The sequence below is a fragment of the Leptonychotes weddellii genome, chromosome 5, assembly GCF_054177405.1.
Source record: "Leptonychotes weddellii isolate Sample4059 chromosome 5, ASM5417740v2, whole genome shotgun sequence".
NCBI lineage: Eukaryota > Metazoa > Chordata > Mammalia > Carnivora > Phocidae > Leptonychotes > Leptonychotes weddellii.
This window is the reverse complement of record NC_138373.1, coordinates 21,454,644-21,471,278: the sequence shown is the minus strand read 5'-3', so window position 1 is coordinate 21,471,278 and position 16,635 is coordinate 21,454,644. Positions and strand designations below refer to the sequence as shown.

Here is a 16,635-nt window from a genome sequence, read left to right as displayed (position 1 = left end):
GACTGCTCTTGGAACATTGGCTTGGACTGTGAGCCAGATAGTGGGCCATAGGAGGCTTACAAAAAAAAAAAATTTTTTTTTAGGTTTAATTTTACATACCATAAATTCATTCAAATATGCCATCATCATCATCGTTATTATTATTATCGGTAGTAGTAATACATTTACAGATTTGTGCAGCCATGACCACAGTCCAAATTTAAAACATTTCTGTCACCTCAAAGAGAGCCTTTGTGTCCATTTGTAGTCATTCCCTGTTCACATACCCAGCCCCAGGCAACTACTAATCTACTTTCTGTCTATATGCATTGGAGGCTTTGGAGGAGAAAAGGAACATGGTTAGCTTATGTTATTGTTACTATTGTATCCTTTCCGGTAAAACATAATGAAATTCCTGTTCTCTCTTCAGATGAGGTGGTGACCTGAATTTTCAGGGAAGACGTCCACCAGAGCCACCGCAAGCTGTGAGAAATCGTTTGGCGGGGCCGCTCGCGCTGGCTCCAAGCGAGCTGGCCAGTTGAAGCCACTGTGTCCTCTGCTGGCTTCCGGCTCTTCTCTCTCTTGGCTGCATTTGGGGCCAAAGTTCCAGGTGGGAGGTCAAGTCAGCAAATTGCCTTCTCCAGTGTCCTGGAGGAACTTGAATGTTTAAGGCCTGCATTCAGCTGAAACAGAACGTTGAAGCCCTTTTGCATTTCTTGGGTTCAAGAGCAAGGTAATGTAGAGAGAAATCTTTTCAAGGACAGGTGTCAGCTGCCTCTGAGGCCTTTGCTGCTTCAAACAAGGGGCATGCCTGAAATGGCCTTGGGTTAGCAGGGAGGCCAGGGGATTCTAATTATCAGCTGTCAAGGGGCAGAGGAATCGAGGGGAGGGAGGCAGAGGAAAAGGCTTGGGGCAGAGTTGAGGGGAGGGGAGGAGTGGGGGAGGGTCAGAGAAGGGGAGTCTGAGGCCCCAGAGCTGGTAGCCACAACAGAGGCCGGGGCCTAGGCATTTCTGGGAAGTGAGACCTGCGAGTCGCTTGTCCTCTTAAAACCTGACTTTCTTTATCTGTAAAACAGAGAAAATAGCATTTATATCATAGAGTTGTTGTAAGGATTTAAGGAAATAACATCTACAAAGCTTGGTACACGGTAAGCCTTCTGTAGATGGCGATTATTTTTGTTTTTCTCGTTATTGCGACACATTATTATTGTTGGTTACTGTCTTAGTCTGTTTGGGCAGCTGTGGTTTAAACAACATTTATTTCTCACAGTTCTAGGGACTGGGAATTCCAAGATCAAATTGCAGCAGGCAGATTCGTGTCTGCTGAGAGCCCACTTCTGGTTCATAGACGCCGTCTTTTTGCTCTGTCCTCCCCATGCAGAAGGAGCAAGCCAGCTCTCTGAGGTCTCAGGACCTAATCACCTCCCAAAGGCCCCCACCTCCTGCTACGATCACATTGGGGGTTAGGATTTAAGAAAAGAATCTGGGGGAAGCTCAAACTTTTAATCTCTGGCAGTTACAGTACCATATCCTGTTGTTATTATTATGACCAAGAGGAAATTGGTGGAAAGAACCTGCATCTGCTTCTCAGTGCTCTTTAAACAAAGCGCACACAACTCCCTCGGGCTCCTGTTGAAGTGCAGAGTCTAATTCCACGTGTCTGGGGTGGGGTCTGGGGTTCTGCAGGTATCACAAGCTCCCAGGTGATGCTGATGCTGCTGTCCCATAGACCAGACTTTGAACAGCAGGACACTGAGACTGCCCTGTCCAATACGGTAGCCACTAGCCACCTACGGCTGTTGAGCCCTTGGTATGTGGCTAGTCCAAACTGAGGTGTGCGCTAAGTGTGAAATAAATGTTGGATTGTGAGGACTTAGTACAAAAAAAAAAAAAAAAAACGTAAAATATCTCTTTAGTAGTTTCTTTTTACATTGATTGCATGTTGAAATTGTAGGATATAACCGGTGCTGACCAAGAAAAGAGGGAAAGCTCAAATAAAAAGAAAAGAAAACGTTTATTTGGGGTCTCAGAATTGCCATTCAGAGAACACAGATTTGGGCAGCAACTCAAATAGTGCCACCCACCCCCACCCCCTACTCCAGGGAACAAAAGGCAAGGTTTGTTTTTGTTTTAAGAGAGAGGGGAAGTGGTCAGGAGAAGGAGAAAGAGAATCTTAAATAGGCTTACACCCAGAATGGAGCCACTGCAGGGGGCCAAGGCAGGGCTTGATCTCATGACCCTGAGATCATGACCTGAGCTGGAATCAAGAGTCGGACGCTTAACGGATGGAGCCCCCCAGGTGCCCCCAAAAGCATGGGTTTTTAAAGACAAAAGAGAATGTTTGTATATGTTGCTTACAAAGAATTTTGATTGATGTTGGTGGCAGAAAACTAATCTTGACTGAATATAATTGATGGCTAAGGCTATCACTAAAGTCTCCTACTGTAGCAAGTTGCAGGTATTCAGGCTGAGTCCTTGGAATATCTGTGGTTTGGCACAGTTCAAAAGTTCATGGTTCTACTGGTGAGGAGCCCACCTCCCTCATGGCTCATTTTAAAACCCCTTGACATATATGACCCCATTTTATTTCATCTTTCATACTGGCTAAGTAAAATATTATTTTAATTCATTTCACCTGTTTCTTTTAATTTTTTTTTTTTTGAATGAAGCTACTAGAAAATTGTACATTACGGGTGTGGCTCACATTACATTTCCGTTGGATAGTGTTGCCCTAGAGCTTTCTTTGGCTTTGTCAGGCCAGTTCAGGATTTACCTTGGGAAAGTGGGCTTGGGAAGCCTTGAGAAGTGGGCTCTGAGACCCACAGAGATCCATAGGCAGTGAGAGGTGGAAGGGATGGCTCTCAGGCTCAGAGAGAAGAAATGATCAAAATCACACGGTGGATTTAAGACTAAGGCCCAAGACTATGTTTACAAGTCAGTGTGTACTGTAGTCACCATTGGGGCTGACTACAGGTTTCTCCTCCAGCTCAATCTCTCCACAGAGCCCAGAATTCAGGATCGTGTTCTCTCTCTTCTCTTTGGTGACAGGCTGCAGGCAATAACATGATGCCATGGCTAAGAGGATGGGTCCTCAAGGTGCTGAGAAGTGCCCGGGGATTCTGTGGGCCTCACGGGCAGCAACCACCTCTCCCTGACCCTCAGAAAATTGTGGCCACCTGGGAAGCCATCAGCCTGGGGAGGCAGCCAGTGCCTGAGTACTTGAACTTTGCCCATGATGTGCTGGACATGTGGAGTCAGCTGGAAAAGGTGAAGCCCACTGTGTCCTAGTGTCCCTCTTGGGCCTCAGAGGCTGCCCTCAGTTACCGCAGTGTGACTAAAGGCTACAACACAGGTGAGCATTTTGACCTGGGAATTTTGCAAGTCCTAAAACTTAAATGGTTAGCATTTAAGCCTTAGGGAGAAAAAAGAATTATGACCAAGTTTCGTGAGCCTTAGACACTTAGCCCAATCCCTGATGTGTCTCATATTCCTGAACACAAATCACATAGTTGCAACAATTATGCCTTTGATTCCCTTCCCATCATTCTGATCAAGCAAAAGAGAAAATTCTGTTCTGATTCTACTCTTTGTTAATATTTCTCCCACTGTTGTGTACTTCCCTTTTTTCTGAGAGAGAGAGCACAGAGGTGAGGGGCAGAGGGAGAGGGAGAGAGAGAATCTTAAGAAGGCTCCACACCCCATGTGGAGCCCACATGGGGCTCAATCTCACGACCCTGAGATCATGACCTGAGCTGAAATCAAGAGTCAGATACCTAACTGACTGAGTCACCCAGGTGTCCCTGGACTTCCCTTTTAAATAAGGAGAGAGCATGGCTGAGGCTCAAAGCTTTTTCCAGATCACAGCAGATATGTAGAATTGAATTAAAATCATCTTGATTTCTTTGTGTGTCTCTGAGCATATACTTCCTTTTTTTCCCCTCTTCTTTAGGTGACTGCTGTGTATCTCTCTGTATTTTATAGTCACTTTTTATTTATGTTAAAGATGCTAACCTTTTATTTTATAGTAGGAGACTATAAACTTTATCTCAACACAATTTACTTATGTTAATTTTAAGAAGAGCTTGTATAAAGAAAAACAATGAAGAAAATAATACTATTAGTAGATTCAATAAAAGTATACTGTTAGTCGATATAGTAAAGTATGAAGGTGGCTTTGTAGTCAGATAGACATGGTTCCTTGTACAAATGCCCTGAGCTCTTTGGATCTCAATTTTCTCATCTGTAAAATGGAAGTCATACCATCTGCCACCGGGAGTTGTTGTGAGAATAAAATGAGAAGCGTGTGTAAGAGATGGAGCTGGGGTGCCCCATTCCTGTATACAAAATCTGAGCTCTTTTCCCACACTGGGATCGTCCTTGGAGGACTTCTCCTAAAGATAAATACAAATAGGCTTATATCAGCAAGAATGGTGGAATAAGGACTTTCTAAAATTTTATCTTCTCTAAAAACAACAACAATAAAAAACCTTGGAAAAATTGCCAGAATCTACTTCTTAGAACTCTGGAAATTAACCAAAGGGTGGACTAGCTCAGGGAGTGTTTATTAAAGAAGCACTCATTAAAGATTTGGGTGAATCTCAGAATGCTCCTGAGATATTACCTTGTTATGCAAAAGTAACGTATCCCTTAGTGACAATTTTGGGAAAAGTCTAAAACACATCTGAGGAAGTTCAACTTTCAGAAACAGGAACCACCAGAAAATATTAGCCTCTCCATTATGTATGCATTTAGCCCTCACTGAAGTCTGCCCTTGACAAAGTTGAACTGTACATTTTTTAGACTTGATTGCCATTGAAGGAGAAATTATAAAGTTGCAAAAAAATGATTACATATCCCAAATTGATCTAGATACTCAAAGTAATCTTTATTAAAATCCCAGTAGACTTCTTTGCAGAAATAGATAAGCTTGTCCAAAGTTTCACGTGGAAAGACAAGGGACCCATAATAACCACATCAGTGTTGATAAACACAACAGGACTCACACTTCCCTATTTCAAAACCTACTACTAAGTGACAGTAATAAAGCCTGTATGAGAAAAAAAAAGGCACTGTGACACTGGTAAAAAGATAGATATGGATGAATGGGATAGAATTGAGAGTCCAGAAATAAACCCATAAATCTACGGGTCAGTTGATTTTCAACAAAGGTGCCAGTAAATTCAAGGGGGAAAGAATCATCTTTCCAGGGCGCCTGGGTGGCTCAGTTGGTTAAGCGACTGCCTTCGGATCAGGTCATGATCCTGGAGTCCTGGGATCGAGTCCCACATCGGGCTTCCGGCTCAGCGGGGGAGCCTGCTTCTCCCTCTGACCCTCTCCCCTCTCATGCTGTTTCTCTCTCGCTTGCTCTCTAATAAATAAATAAATAAAATCTTTAAAAAAAAAATCATCTTTCCAGCTAGTGGTGCTGGCACATATTATATGATTCCATTCGTATGAAATATCCAGAATAGGTAAATCCATAGAGACAAAAAGTAGATTAGTGGTTGCCAAGGGCTAAGGAGAGGGGGGAATAGGGAGTGCCTGCTAATCTGTATGGTATTTCTTTTTAGGATAATGAAAATGTTCTGAAATTAGGTTGTGGCAATGATTATACCACTTTGTGAATATACTAAAAACCATTGAATTGACCTTAAGGGTTCCCTATTGAGAATGATATTCGCTGTGGGCTTTTCATAGATGGCTTTTATGATATTGAGGTGTGTTCCTTCTATCCCTACACTCTGAAGAGTTTTAATCAAGAAAGGATGCTGTATTTTGTCAAATGCTTTTTCTGCATCAATTGAGAGGACCATATGGTTCTTGTCTTTTATTAACGTGATCTATCACATTGATTGATTTGCGAATATTGAACCACCCTTGCATCCCATGAATAAATCCCACCTGGTCGTAATGGATAATCCTTTTAATGGACTGTTGGATCCTATTGGCTAGGATCTTGTTGAGTATTTTGGCATCCGTGTTCATCAGGGATATTGGTCTGTAATTTTCCTTTTTGATGGGGTCTTTGCCTGGTTTTGGGATCATGGTAATGCTGGCTTCATCGAACAAGTTTGGAAGTTTTCCTTCTATTTCTATTTTTTGAAATAGCTTCAGTAGAATAGGTATTACTTCTTCTTTAAATGTTTGGTAGAATTCCCCTGGGAAGCCATCTGGCCCTGGACTCTTGCTTATTGGGAGGTTTTTGATTACTGCTTCAATTTCGTTACTGGTTATTGGTCTATTCAGATTGTCTATTTCTTCCTGTTTCAGTCTTGGCAGTTTATAAGTTTCCAGGAAAGCGTCCATTTCTTCCACGTTGCTTAATTTGTTGGCATATAGTTGCTGGTAATAATTTCTAATAACTGTTTCTATTTCCTTGGTGTTAGTCGTGATCTCTCCCCTTTCATCCATGATTTTATTAATTTGGGTCCTTTCCCTTTTCTTTTGAATAAGTCTGGCTAGAGGTTTATCAATCTTATTGATTCTTTCAAAGAACCAACTTCTAGTTTTATTGATTTGTTCTACTCTTTTTCTGGTTTCTATTTCATTGATATCTGCTCTAATCTTTATTATTTCTCTTCTCTTGCTCGGTTTAGGCTTTATTTGCTGTTCTTTCTCCAGCTCTTTTAGGTGTAAGGTTAGCTTGTGCATTTGGGATTTTTCTACTTTTTTGAGAGAGGCTTGGATGGCTATGTATTTCCCTCTTAGGACAGCCTTTGCAGTATCCCATAGATTTTGGACCGATGTGCTTTCATTCTCATTAGTTTCCATGAATTGTTTAAGTTCTTTAATTTCCTGGTTGACCCAATCATTCTTTAGCAGAATGCTCTTTAACTTCCAAGTGTTTGAATTCCTTCCAAATTTTTCTTGTGATTGAGTTCCAGTTTCAAAGCATTGTGGTCTGCTAACAGGCAGGGAATAATCTCAATCTTTTGATACCTGCTGAGACCTGATTTGTAACTCAGTATGTGGTCCATTCTGGAGAAAGTTCCGTGTGCACTCAAGAAGAATGAGTATTCTGTTGTTTCAGGATGGAATGTTCTGTATATATCTACAAAGTCCATCTGGTCCAATATGTCATTCAAAGCTCTTGTTTCTTTGTTGATCTTTTGCTTAGAGATCTGTCCATTGATGAGAGGGGAGTGTTGAGGTCTCCTACTATTAATGTATTATTATCAATATGTTTCTTTATTTTGGTTATTAATTGGTTTATATAATTGGCTGCTCCCATGTTGGGGGCATAGATATTTATAATTGTTAGATCTTCTTGTATCATTGAACACTACATCAGAAACTAATGATGTACTATATGTTGGCTAACAGAACATAATTAGAAAATTTAAAAAATAAAGCAAAAAAACCCATTGTAAGTTGAAAATATCATAATTGGAAAATGCATTTAATACACCTAACCTACTGAGCATCATAGCATAGCCTCGCCTACTTTCAACATGCTCAGAACACTTATGTTAGTTAGATGGCAAAACTATCTAACACAAAGGCTACTTTATAATAAAGTGTTAAAAATCTCAAAAAAAAAAACCCCATTAAATCGTGCACTTCAGAATAGTGAATTTTATGGCATGAGAATTATATCTCAAGAAGAGAGGAGGATACAGAACAGTATGAATCATATGCTACCTTTTGCATTAAAAAGGTGGTACAGAAAACAGAATATACTTACTGTTTGCCTGAAGAAACACTGAATGGATATGCAAGAAACTAATAATATTGGTTACACATTGAGGCAGGTGAAGTGGAGAACAGGATAGATGGGCGCAAGGATGGGAGTAAGCCTTCTCAATGCATCTTTTTGTTGTTTTGAATTGGAACCCGGTGACTGTAATAACTACAGAAAAATAAAATTAAAAAAAACAACAAGCAAACAAAAATCCTCAACAAATGTTTTCTATTTCTTTTCTGCCTACACTGCTGTCTAGGCTGGGCACCGGCCCCGGATCCCCGCATTCTGGTGGGTCAATGGCAAGGGAACAGAGGTCAAGTGGAACTTTGAGAAGCTGGGGGAGCAGTCCAGGAATGTGGCTAATGTGCTCCAGGACATGTGTGGCCTTCAGCCTGGGGACAGGATGATGCTGGTGCTCCCGCGGCTCCCAGAGTGGTGGCTGGTCAGCGTGGCATGCATACGGACAGGTCAGTGAGCGGGGCTGAGACTACCATTTGGGGTGGACACATCTGCCAGAGTTTTGCATAGTCCACATGGTTTGGGAGATGGAACAAAGAGAACCGTGTGGAGTTTTGTTTACCTCCCCTTTGCCCCACAATCACAAATTTGAGCACAAGGGTCAGATGGTAATGTAACTGATGAAAGTAGGTCAGTGTGAGGCAGTAGGGAGCAGTGGGGACTGCAGTAAACTGGAGCTCACAGGGACAAGTGCTTCTCGACCCAGCCAGATGTTTCCAGGTGTGAAGGAGGGACAGTATTGCCAGCACTTCTGACTTTGTGATAGAAAACTGGATTTTTATGAAAAAAAAAAAACAAAAAACAAAAAAAACAACTTCTGATCTTTTACTGTTGAGAACTAAATAAACTTTTAAAAAATTCTGAGTAGACAAACCAAACATATTTTTTTTGCTGGTTTTGGTTTAGAAGCCACTAGTGTGTGAAGAGTAATGCAGTTATGGATAAGAGATCTTCATAATCAATCTACATTAGTTTCACTCTTAGACTTTATGGCTCTCACCACCGCAGCACCTACCAGCTCCCAAGGGAAAGAAGAGAAGGACAAAATAATCAAAGCAATAAGATTAGCCCTTGAGGGTTCCTCCTCCTGCTGTTATGAATGGCCAAGGCAGTGGGCCATTGATCTTCCTGGGATGATTCTTCCAGCAGAGGAGGCAAAAGGACAGTCCATAGAACTCAGAGAGCCTCTGCTGACCCTGTCTGATGCTCTTATTGGAATGGCTGGGCGTTTTTTTTGCTGATTTTACAAAAGCAAGACAACTACTTTTGGTGGAGAGCTGGTTTTTCCATCCACTGGGAACTTTCTACCACTTGAAATGTCCACCCCCTCCCAATCATGTCCACAGAACAATCTACCTGAAATACAGATGTTTTCACAAATAATGTTTGCAAAACAGAGGGATACAAACTCACACCAGAGAATTAGCTTTTTTATATGAACAAGTTTAGTCAACCATTTTGTGACTGGATTGTCAAAAAAAAAAAAAAAAGCAGGAACTTTCATTTTATTTTTATATATTTTTGCACAATATATAAAAGTGAACACCATTCTAGTGTATCCAGCTAGAGGAAAAGAAAGAGGCACACAGGTTTGGGGAGTTCTCCATATTCTTACATGACATATAAGGTTTATTTAAATGAGGGCCAAGGTAAGGGAGCCCTCATACTTTTCTTGAGGCCTACTATATGCTAGGCACTGTGTTGGGCACTTTGCATGGTCAAAACTTCCTTTTGGGGTATTGTTTTCATTCTTTTCCCTATTACCTAAATGTCCCCAGTTCCCCCAGTTAGGCAGCTTCACCCATTTCTTTGATGTCCAAATAAAATAACTCAAGACAACAACACATATGACTATGTCAAGCTCAGCATCCTCTCCAACATCTTAGAGGATACCCAAGCTGGATGTCCTCACATTCTCACATTCTCACGTTCTCCTGATGTGCACTGATCACCTCTCTTCCAGTCTAAGGTATTGGACTCATTTCTCTTGCTGAAAGCCCCAGCTCTCCACCCTCTGACTGGGCTCCCAAAGCACCACACACAACTCTGGTGGGACAGACTTGTTCTGGAAATAGCTAAAGCAGAGAGATGAACCCAAGAAACACCATTTAGCTCCAAAAGTGTTCATGCCGGGGTTTAAACCCTATAAAAGTTTAGGAAATAAAGGGAAGGGTAATGAGAACTCTGGTTTGGCTCCTACACCATTTGGGATTGGCCTCTTCCTCTGTTTACTGGCCTCACTCACTGGCCATGGCAGGATGGTCGATTCCTTTAGGATCTCTTCTCATCTGTGAAATGAGAGTGCTGGGTTCCATGGGGGTGTTTACATCCTCCGTTCTGAGATACTCAGGTGGTTTTTCACGTGTCTGATTAAAATTTGTTCCTGCTTTCCACTTCCTCATCCTTTCCCCTTGGGAAAAGATGGACTCAGCTACCTTCAGCATGGCTTTGGTTGAAGTTATATGAGTCCTGGAGCTCCCACCTACTATATCTGCCCTCCTGCCTCCCACCCCAAGAGATCCACTCTCAACACTAGGATTTGTTGTAGCCTTTTATTTGCAGGCAGGGAAAACCATTGAACTAGGTCATCTCTAAGGCAGTATAATATAATATTTGAGATCATGGACGCCTAGGCTTACTACCTCCTGGATTCACTATCCCAGCTCTACAAAATGTTAGCCATGTGACCTTGGGCAAGTTATCCCATTTAATTAAGGCATCAGGGTCTGTCTTAATTGTTGCTGTTGTTGTTGTTTTAATCTGCAAAATGGGTGTAATAATAGCATCTACTCTCCAGGGTTGTGAGAATTAAATAAAATAAGGCATGTATAGTTCTTAGCATGTGTAAGTGCTCCATAAACATAGTCTGGATTTCATTATTATCATTATTGTTACCTTTGCCAGTTCAGGCATTCCATCTCTTTCTAGTCCCTTCCTGTTCCTATCTCTGATGGGGAAATCTGGTCTGGACCTCTTCACAGGGGTCTTCCCTGTCGCCCAGTCAACATCCCTTCTCTGTGTGATTCCAGGGGCTGTCATGATCCCAGGTGTCTCTCAGCTGACGGAGAAGGACCTCAGATATCGGCTGCAGGCGTCCAGGGCCAAGTCCATTATCACCAGTGACTCCCTGGCTCTGCGGGTGGGTGCCATTAGCGCTGACTGTCCCTCCCTCCAGTCCAAGCTACTGGTGTCAGACGGCAGTCGGCCAGGCTGAATGAACTTCAGGGAACTCCTCCAGTAAGTTGGGGCTCTCCAGAGAACAACATAAAGACGAGGCCAAGGCTTTTCCCCTTTAAGTCATAGGAGATGGAATGCATCACTGATTGTTCAGGAAGAGAGTAAACCAGAAAGGAGCACTCATTGGGGCCAGATGGACCTGAGACCTAATTCTGGTGACCACTTTAAGATCCTTCAAAGTCACTCGCTGAGGCAGTGACTAGCTACTAGAATCATCATTAGCTTTTCTGGGCGTCATTTACTTCAATAATGGTGGTGGTGGTTGCAGAGCTATTAGCCAGAGTAAACAAGATAACCCATAGGATGCATTTAGGACATAGTAGGTGATCAATTAGTAATATAATAATAGCTACCATGCATCGTGTGCTTAGTGTATGCCAGGCATAGTGCTAGATAAGCATTTATTTACATTCATTCATGCACCAAGGTGTAATGAACATCTATTTTGTTATAAGCATTGTGTTCGGTGCTCAGAGCCCAATAATGAATCAGACTTCATCTTATTTAATCCTTGGAAAAAACCCTATGAAATGCACTTTAACCCAATTTTACAGGTGAAGAACTGATAAGTAAAGTGACTTATGCAAGATGCTAACAAGTAGTTACATCAGATTGGGACAGAACCAAAAGCCCTTTGCTTTGAGCAATACCATGGTGGAAGCCTACCTGGGAATTTGAGATTTTGTCTTGATCAGAAGCAGAAGCAAAAAGGGGCCCTGTCAGGGGCCTGCACCATTAAGTCACAAATGCCCATCCCACAGACCAGCTGTCTCACATTCACCTGGGTGTTGTTCTACTTTGTTTTATTTATTTATTTTTTACTAATATCAACATTTGTCTCTTATCAGTAGCTTCATTTGAAAAAGAACTATGTGCCACATTCTCTTAAATGTGTCACAGTTTTTAGGATAAGACCCACAAGCATGCATTATAAATAATGTATCCTGTATTTTCCAAAATATTGTGTTTCCAACATGTGGCTTTTTAAAAATCCTATATTATTATATTTCAATGTAGTGATTAGCAGCAGAAACTGAAACAGAAGGTACTTAACATGTGTAGGTAATAAAGTTAAGTACAAAAGATATATTTCTAAGTTTGCGGACATGGTAAATAGTCTTCAGATTGTTCTTGCCTACCCTAGAATGCAAACTTTCTACCCTGAGATTATGGAAAATTCTCTTTTTAAAATTTTATTTAGCTATTTATCTTCGGGTGCTGTTTTAAATTCAGGTTCTAAGGCCCCCCCATCTGACTTATGTAACCAGACATATCTGAGCTAAGGCCCTGGGACTCTGTGTTGTAAGAGATCTGCCCAGATGATTTCTGTGAGCTGTCAGGTTGGCCTAGACCAGTGATTCTCAATTTCGCCTGTCATCAGAATTAACTGAGGAGCTTTAAAAAAAAAAAAACCACAGGGGCACCCGGGTGGCTCAGTCAGTTAAGCATCCAACTCTTGATTTCAGCTCAGGTCATGATCTCAGGGGTCATGGGACAGAGCCCTGTGTTGCATTCTGCGCTGGGCATGGAGCCTGCTTAACATTCTCTCTCTCCCTCTCCCCCTACCACCTCCCCCTGCCACCGCCCTTCAAGTGTTCACGCGCACTCTGTCTCAAAAACAAAAAGCAAAAAACAAAACCACAAAAAAACCCCCAATGCCTAGGCCCACCATTGAAGATTCTGGTTTTTCTCCAGGGTGGGGCCCAAGCAATGGTATTTCTTTTAAAACCTCACCTGGTGCTCCTATGGTGTAGCCAGGGTTGAGAACCAGTCGGTGAGAAGATTCTCCAGATCACAGAACTTCAGGAATTATGCAGATCTCAAATCTCTGAATTTAGGGAATCCTTCAGCCCTAAACTATTGGGAATTGAGGTGGGCGTGAGGCTGTGCCCCATTGTGCAGAAGCATAGGCACGGAAACGTGCGTGTTCCACCAGAAAGTCCTCTGCCCTGCTGGAGGAGCACAGGCTCTTTTGAGTGAGTCACTGCACCAATTTTGAGCCTCCATTTCCTTATTTACAAAGGCTTCTAATGAGAGTAGTACCTATGCTGGGAGGTCATCGTAGGGCCCAGAGATGCAAGCTGGAGCTTCCAGCACAGTGCCTCACATGGAGTATTTATTAAAATGGTGGCCAGTATTGTTATAGATATTATTATTATGACTATTTTTACTACTTGTAATGCTACCGAGGATTTTTATATTTTACAGTGAGGCATCCACAGAGCACAACTGTGTGAGGACCAAGAGTCAAGACCCTCTGGCCATCTACTTCACAAGTGGCACCACCGGGGCCCCCAAGATGGTTGAGCACTCCCAGGCCAGCTACGGACTGGGTTTTCTGGCCAGTGGAAGGTACCAGGGGACAGTTCATCTGCTGGGTCCAAGGAAAGAAAGTAGGGAGTGAGCTGGAGGAATGTGAGTAAGGTGCACAGTGGCAAGAGTGAGGTCAGAGAGCTAACAAAGTGGCAAGTCCGGTAGAATCTGAAGGCTTTGGGCTTTGCTTTGAGAGAGGTGAGAAGCCATTGGAGGTTTTTTGTTTCCATTTTTGTTTTTAATTGTGGTAAAAGATACTTCACATAAAATTAACCATTTTTAAGTGTAGACTTCAGTGTCATTAAGGACATTCACGTCGTGCAGTCATCCCCACCGTCCATCTCGGGAACGTTTCCATTTTGCAAATCTGAATCCACATTACCCAATACACATTACACAATAATTCCCCATTCCCTCCCTGCTCCCCCCTGACAACCGCCATTCTACTTTCTGTCTCTGTGAACTTGACTACTCTGGGAACTGCCTATAGGGGGAATTATACAGTATTTTCCCTTTGATGTCTGACTCATTTCACTTAGCATAATGTCCTCAAGTTTCATCCACGTTGTAGCAGGTGTCAGAATTTCCTTCCTTGTTAAGGCTCAACAATATTACCATGTGTGTGACATACCAGTGTTGTTTACCCAGTCACCCACAGATGGACACTTGGGGTGCTCCCCAACTTTTCGGCTGTTGTGACTAGTCCTGCTCTTAACATGGGTATATAAGCATGTCTTTCCAAAACTCTGCCTTCAGTTCTTTTGAGCATATACCCAGAAGTGGCATTGCTGGATTGTACGGTGATTCTATGTTTAATTTTCTGAGGAACACTGGAGTATTTTGAGCAGAGGATTGACGTGATCTGATTTTTTTTTTTTTTTTTTAAAGGATCTCGCAGGAGTTTAGGTTGAGAATAAACTGTAGGGGGCAAGAGGTGAAGCAGAGGCCCACCTCAGAGAACAGTCACGTTAAGAGGCAAAGGTGGAGGCTTCCCCGGGGTGGGGAGTGAGAGGAGCTAAGATTCTGAATGTATTGTGAACGTAGGCCTGATAAGGTCTCCTGACAGATTTGACATGAAGCAAGAGAGAAAGTGAAGAGTCAGGGATGACGCCAGGTTTTACGGCCTGAACAACCAGAAGCATTAACTGATAGCAGGAAGACTGGGATGAGCTGTCTGGTGGGAGGAACATGAGGAGTCTGTGTTTGGCGTTCTGAGTTTGAGATGCTTAGTAGACATCTCCATACCCTGAGTTAAGAATGGAGATACTGGGGAGGCAGTTGGAGAGATTCATGTGTAGAGTAGTGGGAAAGATTCATGCTGGAATTATCAGCAAGGTGGTCCTTAATGCCATGAGATTGGATGAGATCGGTGAAGAAGTAATGGACACCGAGAAGAGAAGAGGCCTCAGCGCTGAATGCCTGAGGCCTTTCCACAATGAAGGGAGAAGCAAGGAAAACTCAGAGGAGAAGACCAAGAAGGAGCAGCCATTGAGTAGGTTGAGGACCAGGAGACCGTGTGTCCCAGAATCCAAGTGCAGAACATGATCACTTTTCTATGCTCACAAGCACTGCTTCCCCTTCCTGGGATGTCCTTCCTTCTCAGCCTCCCCCGGGTAGCTCCTATGCATCATTACATCTCACGCAGACCTCACCTCCTCTGGGGAAGCATTTCTCAGACCCCATCTCCAACTTTTCTCTGGGTTAGGTGCCCGTTCTCTGTAATTGCATAAAGCTCTGTGTTGAACTCTACGAAAGCTTGCTCTCCACAGGCCTCCTGGATGTTGATACTTACTAACCTATAAGCCCCCCAAAGCAACACTAATCATTCTTTCCTAGACTCTGATGACAAGTCCAGAATAAGTGTTGAATAAAGAATGTGCCCTCATCACATTGTATGGAGCTGATGTATTCCCTTATAGATCACTCCCACTAGACTGTGAACTCTTAAAAGCATGGGAGCTGTCTTTTTAATTCTATATCCTTCACCTAGGGCATAAATACCTAGAATATGTTCAATAAATGCTTGTTGAGACAAAGATTGACTTTATGGTTCTTGTACAGATTTGATAACTATAAGTGAGTACCCACTATGGGCAAGGTTCCAAATAAAGTAACATCGGTAATGTAATCCTTTTTAAAGGTAGAAGCATTGCTGAGGGTTCTGACTTTCTTTAATTTTTTGGCAGACGGTGGGTGGACTTGACCAAATCGGACATCTTCTGGAACCCGTCTGACACTGGCTGGGTAAAGGCAGCTTGGACCCTCTTCTCTGCCTGGTCTAATGGATCTTGCATTTTTGTGCATGAGCTGCCCCGAGTCGATGCCAAGATTATTCTGAATGTAAGAAACAACATGGCTTATGTGTTGGATGTAAATGAGATGAATAGAATATAGTTTTTGAATTTGCAGGAGAAAAGGCATGGATAAGTGACCATAAGGCTTCTTTAGTGTGGATATTAAAAAAATGGCTCCCAGGACGTTCAGTAATCTGATTCCTGCCTACCTGTCTACCTTCAATTATTGCCTATCCTCTAACTAGATCCCTAGACACAAGACCATTTCATATCTCTAAACATCTGCATAATCTATTTTTTCTGCATTGGGTACCTCTCCTTCCACCACTTTCTTCCCTATGCTCCTGTTAAAACCGTAGTTATTTTTCAAAACTTTGGGGAAAATCATAATCAGAGTGGGTTCTTAACACATACTGATTATTATTGCCACTGTCAAGCTCACCATCATCATTATTCAACTGAGGGCTTTATCAGCCAGTGTGTGCCTTGTCCCTCTACTGGTCCCCCGCCCTTACATGGTGTATTAGTTATCTATGGTAGTCAGTTACCCCAAAACCTAACAGCTTAAAACAAACATTTATCATCTCAGTGTCCGGTGGTCAGGAGGCTGGGAGCAGCTTAATAGCTGGTTCTGAATTAGGACCTCTCATGAGGTTGTAGTCAAGATGTCAGCTAGGTATATCCATGTTCAGAGCAGCATTATTACTAATAGCCCAAAGGTGGAAGCAACCCAAGTCCCATCGGCAGATAAATGAATAAACAAGATATGGTACATACATACAATGGAATATTATTCAGCCTTTATTTTTTTAAATTTAATTTTATTATGTTATGTTAATCACCATACATCGTTAGTTTTTGATGTAGTGTTCCACGCTTCATTGTTTTCGTATAACACCCAGTGCTCCATGCAGTACCTGCCCTCCTTAATACCCATCACTGGGCTAACCCATCTCCCCACCCCCCTCCCCTCTAACACCCTCAGTTTGTTTCTAAGAGTCCATAGTCTCTCATGGTTCATCTCTCCCTCTGATTTCCCCCCCTTCTCTTTTCCGTTCCTTCTACTAATGTCCTCCCGGCTATTCCTTATGTTCCACAAATAAGTGAAAA

At 42.5% G+C, this 16,635-nt stretch overlaps 1 protein-coding gene across 1 annotated transcript in view; it reads left to right on the top strand.

Moving 5' to 3' along the window:
- The first annotated feature begins 94 nt into the window (after positions 1–94).
- The window catches only part of ACSM5 (acyl-CoA synthetase medium chain family member 5), a 32,493-nt gene continuing 15,952 nt past the window's right edge, over positions 95–16,635 (top strand). The window contains 7 exon segments of the mRNA XM_081819917.1: positions 95–712; positions 1,056–1,127; positions 3,028–3,246; positions 7,920–8,130; positions 10,711–10,918; positions 13,127–13,270; positions 15,418–15,571. Of these exon segments, the coding sequence (XP_081676043.1) occupies positions 3,043–3,246; positions 7,920–8,130; positions 10,711–10,918; positions 13,127–13,270; positions 15,418–15,571 (921 nt within the window). The 5' untranslated portion in view covers positions 95–712; positions 1,056–1,127; positions 3,028–3,042.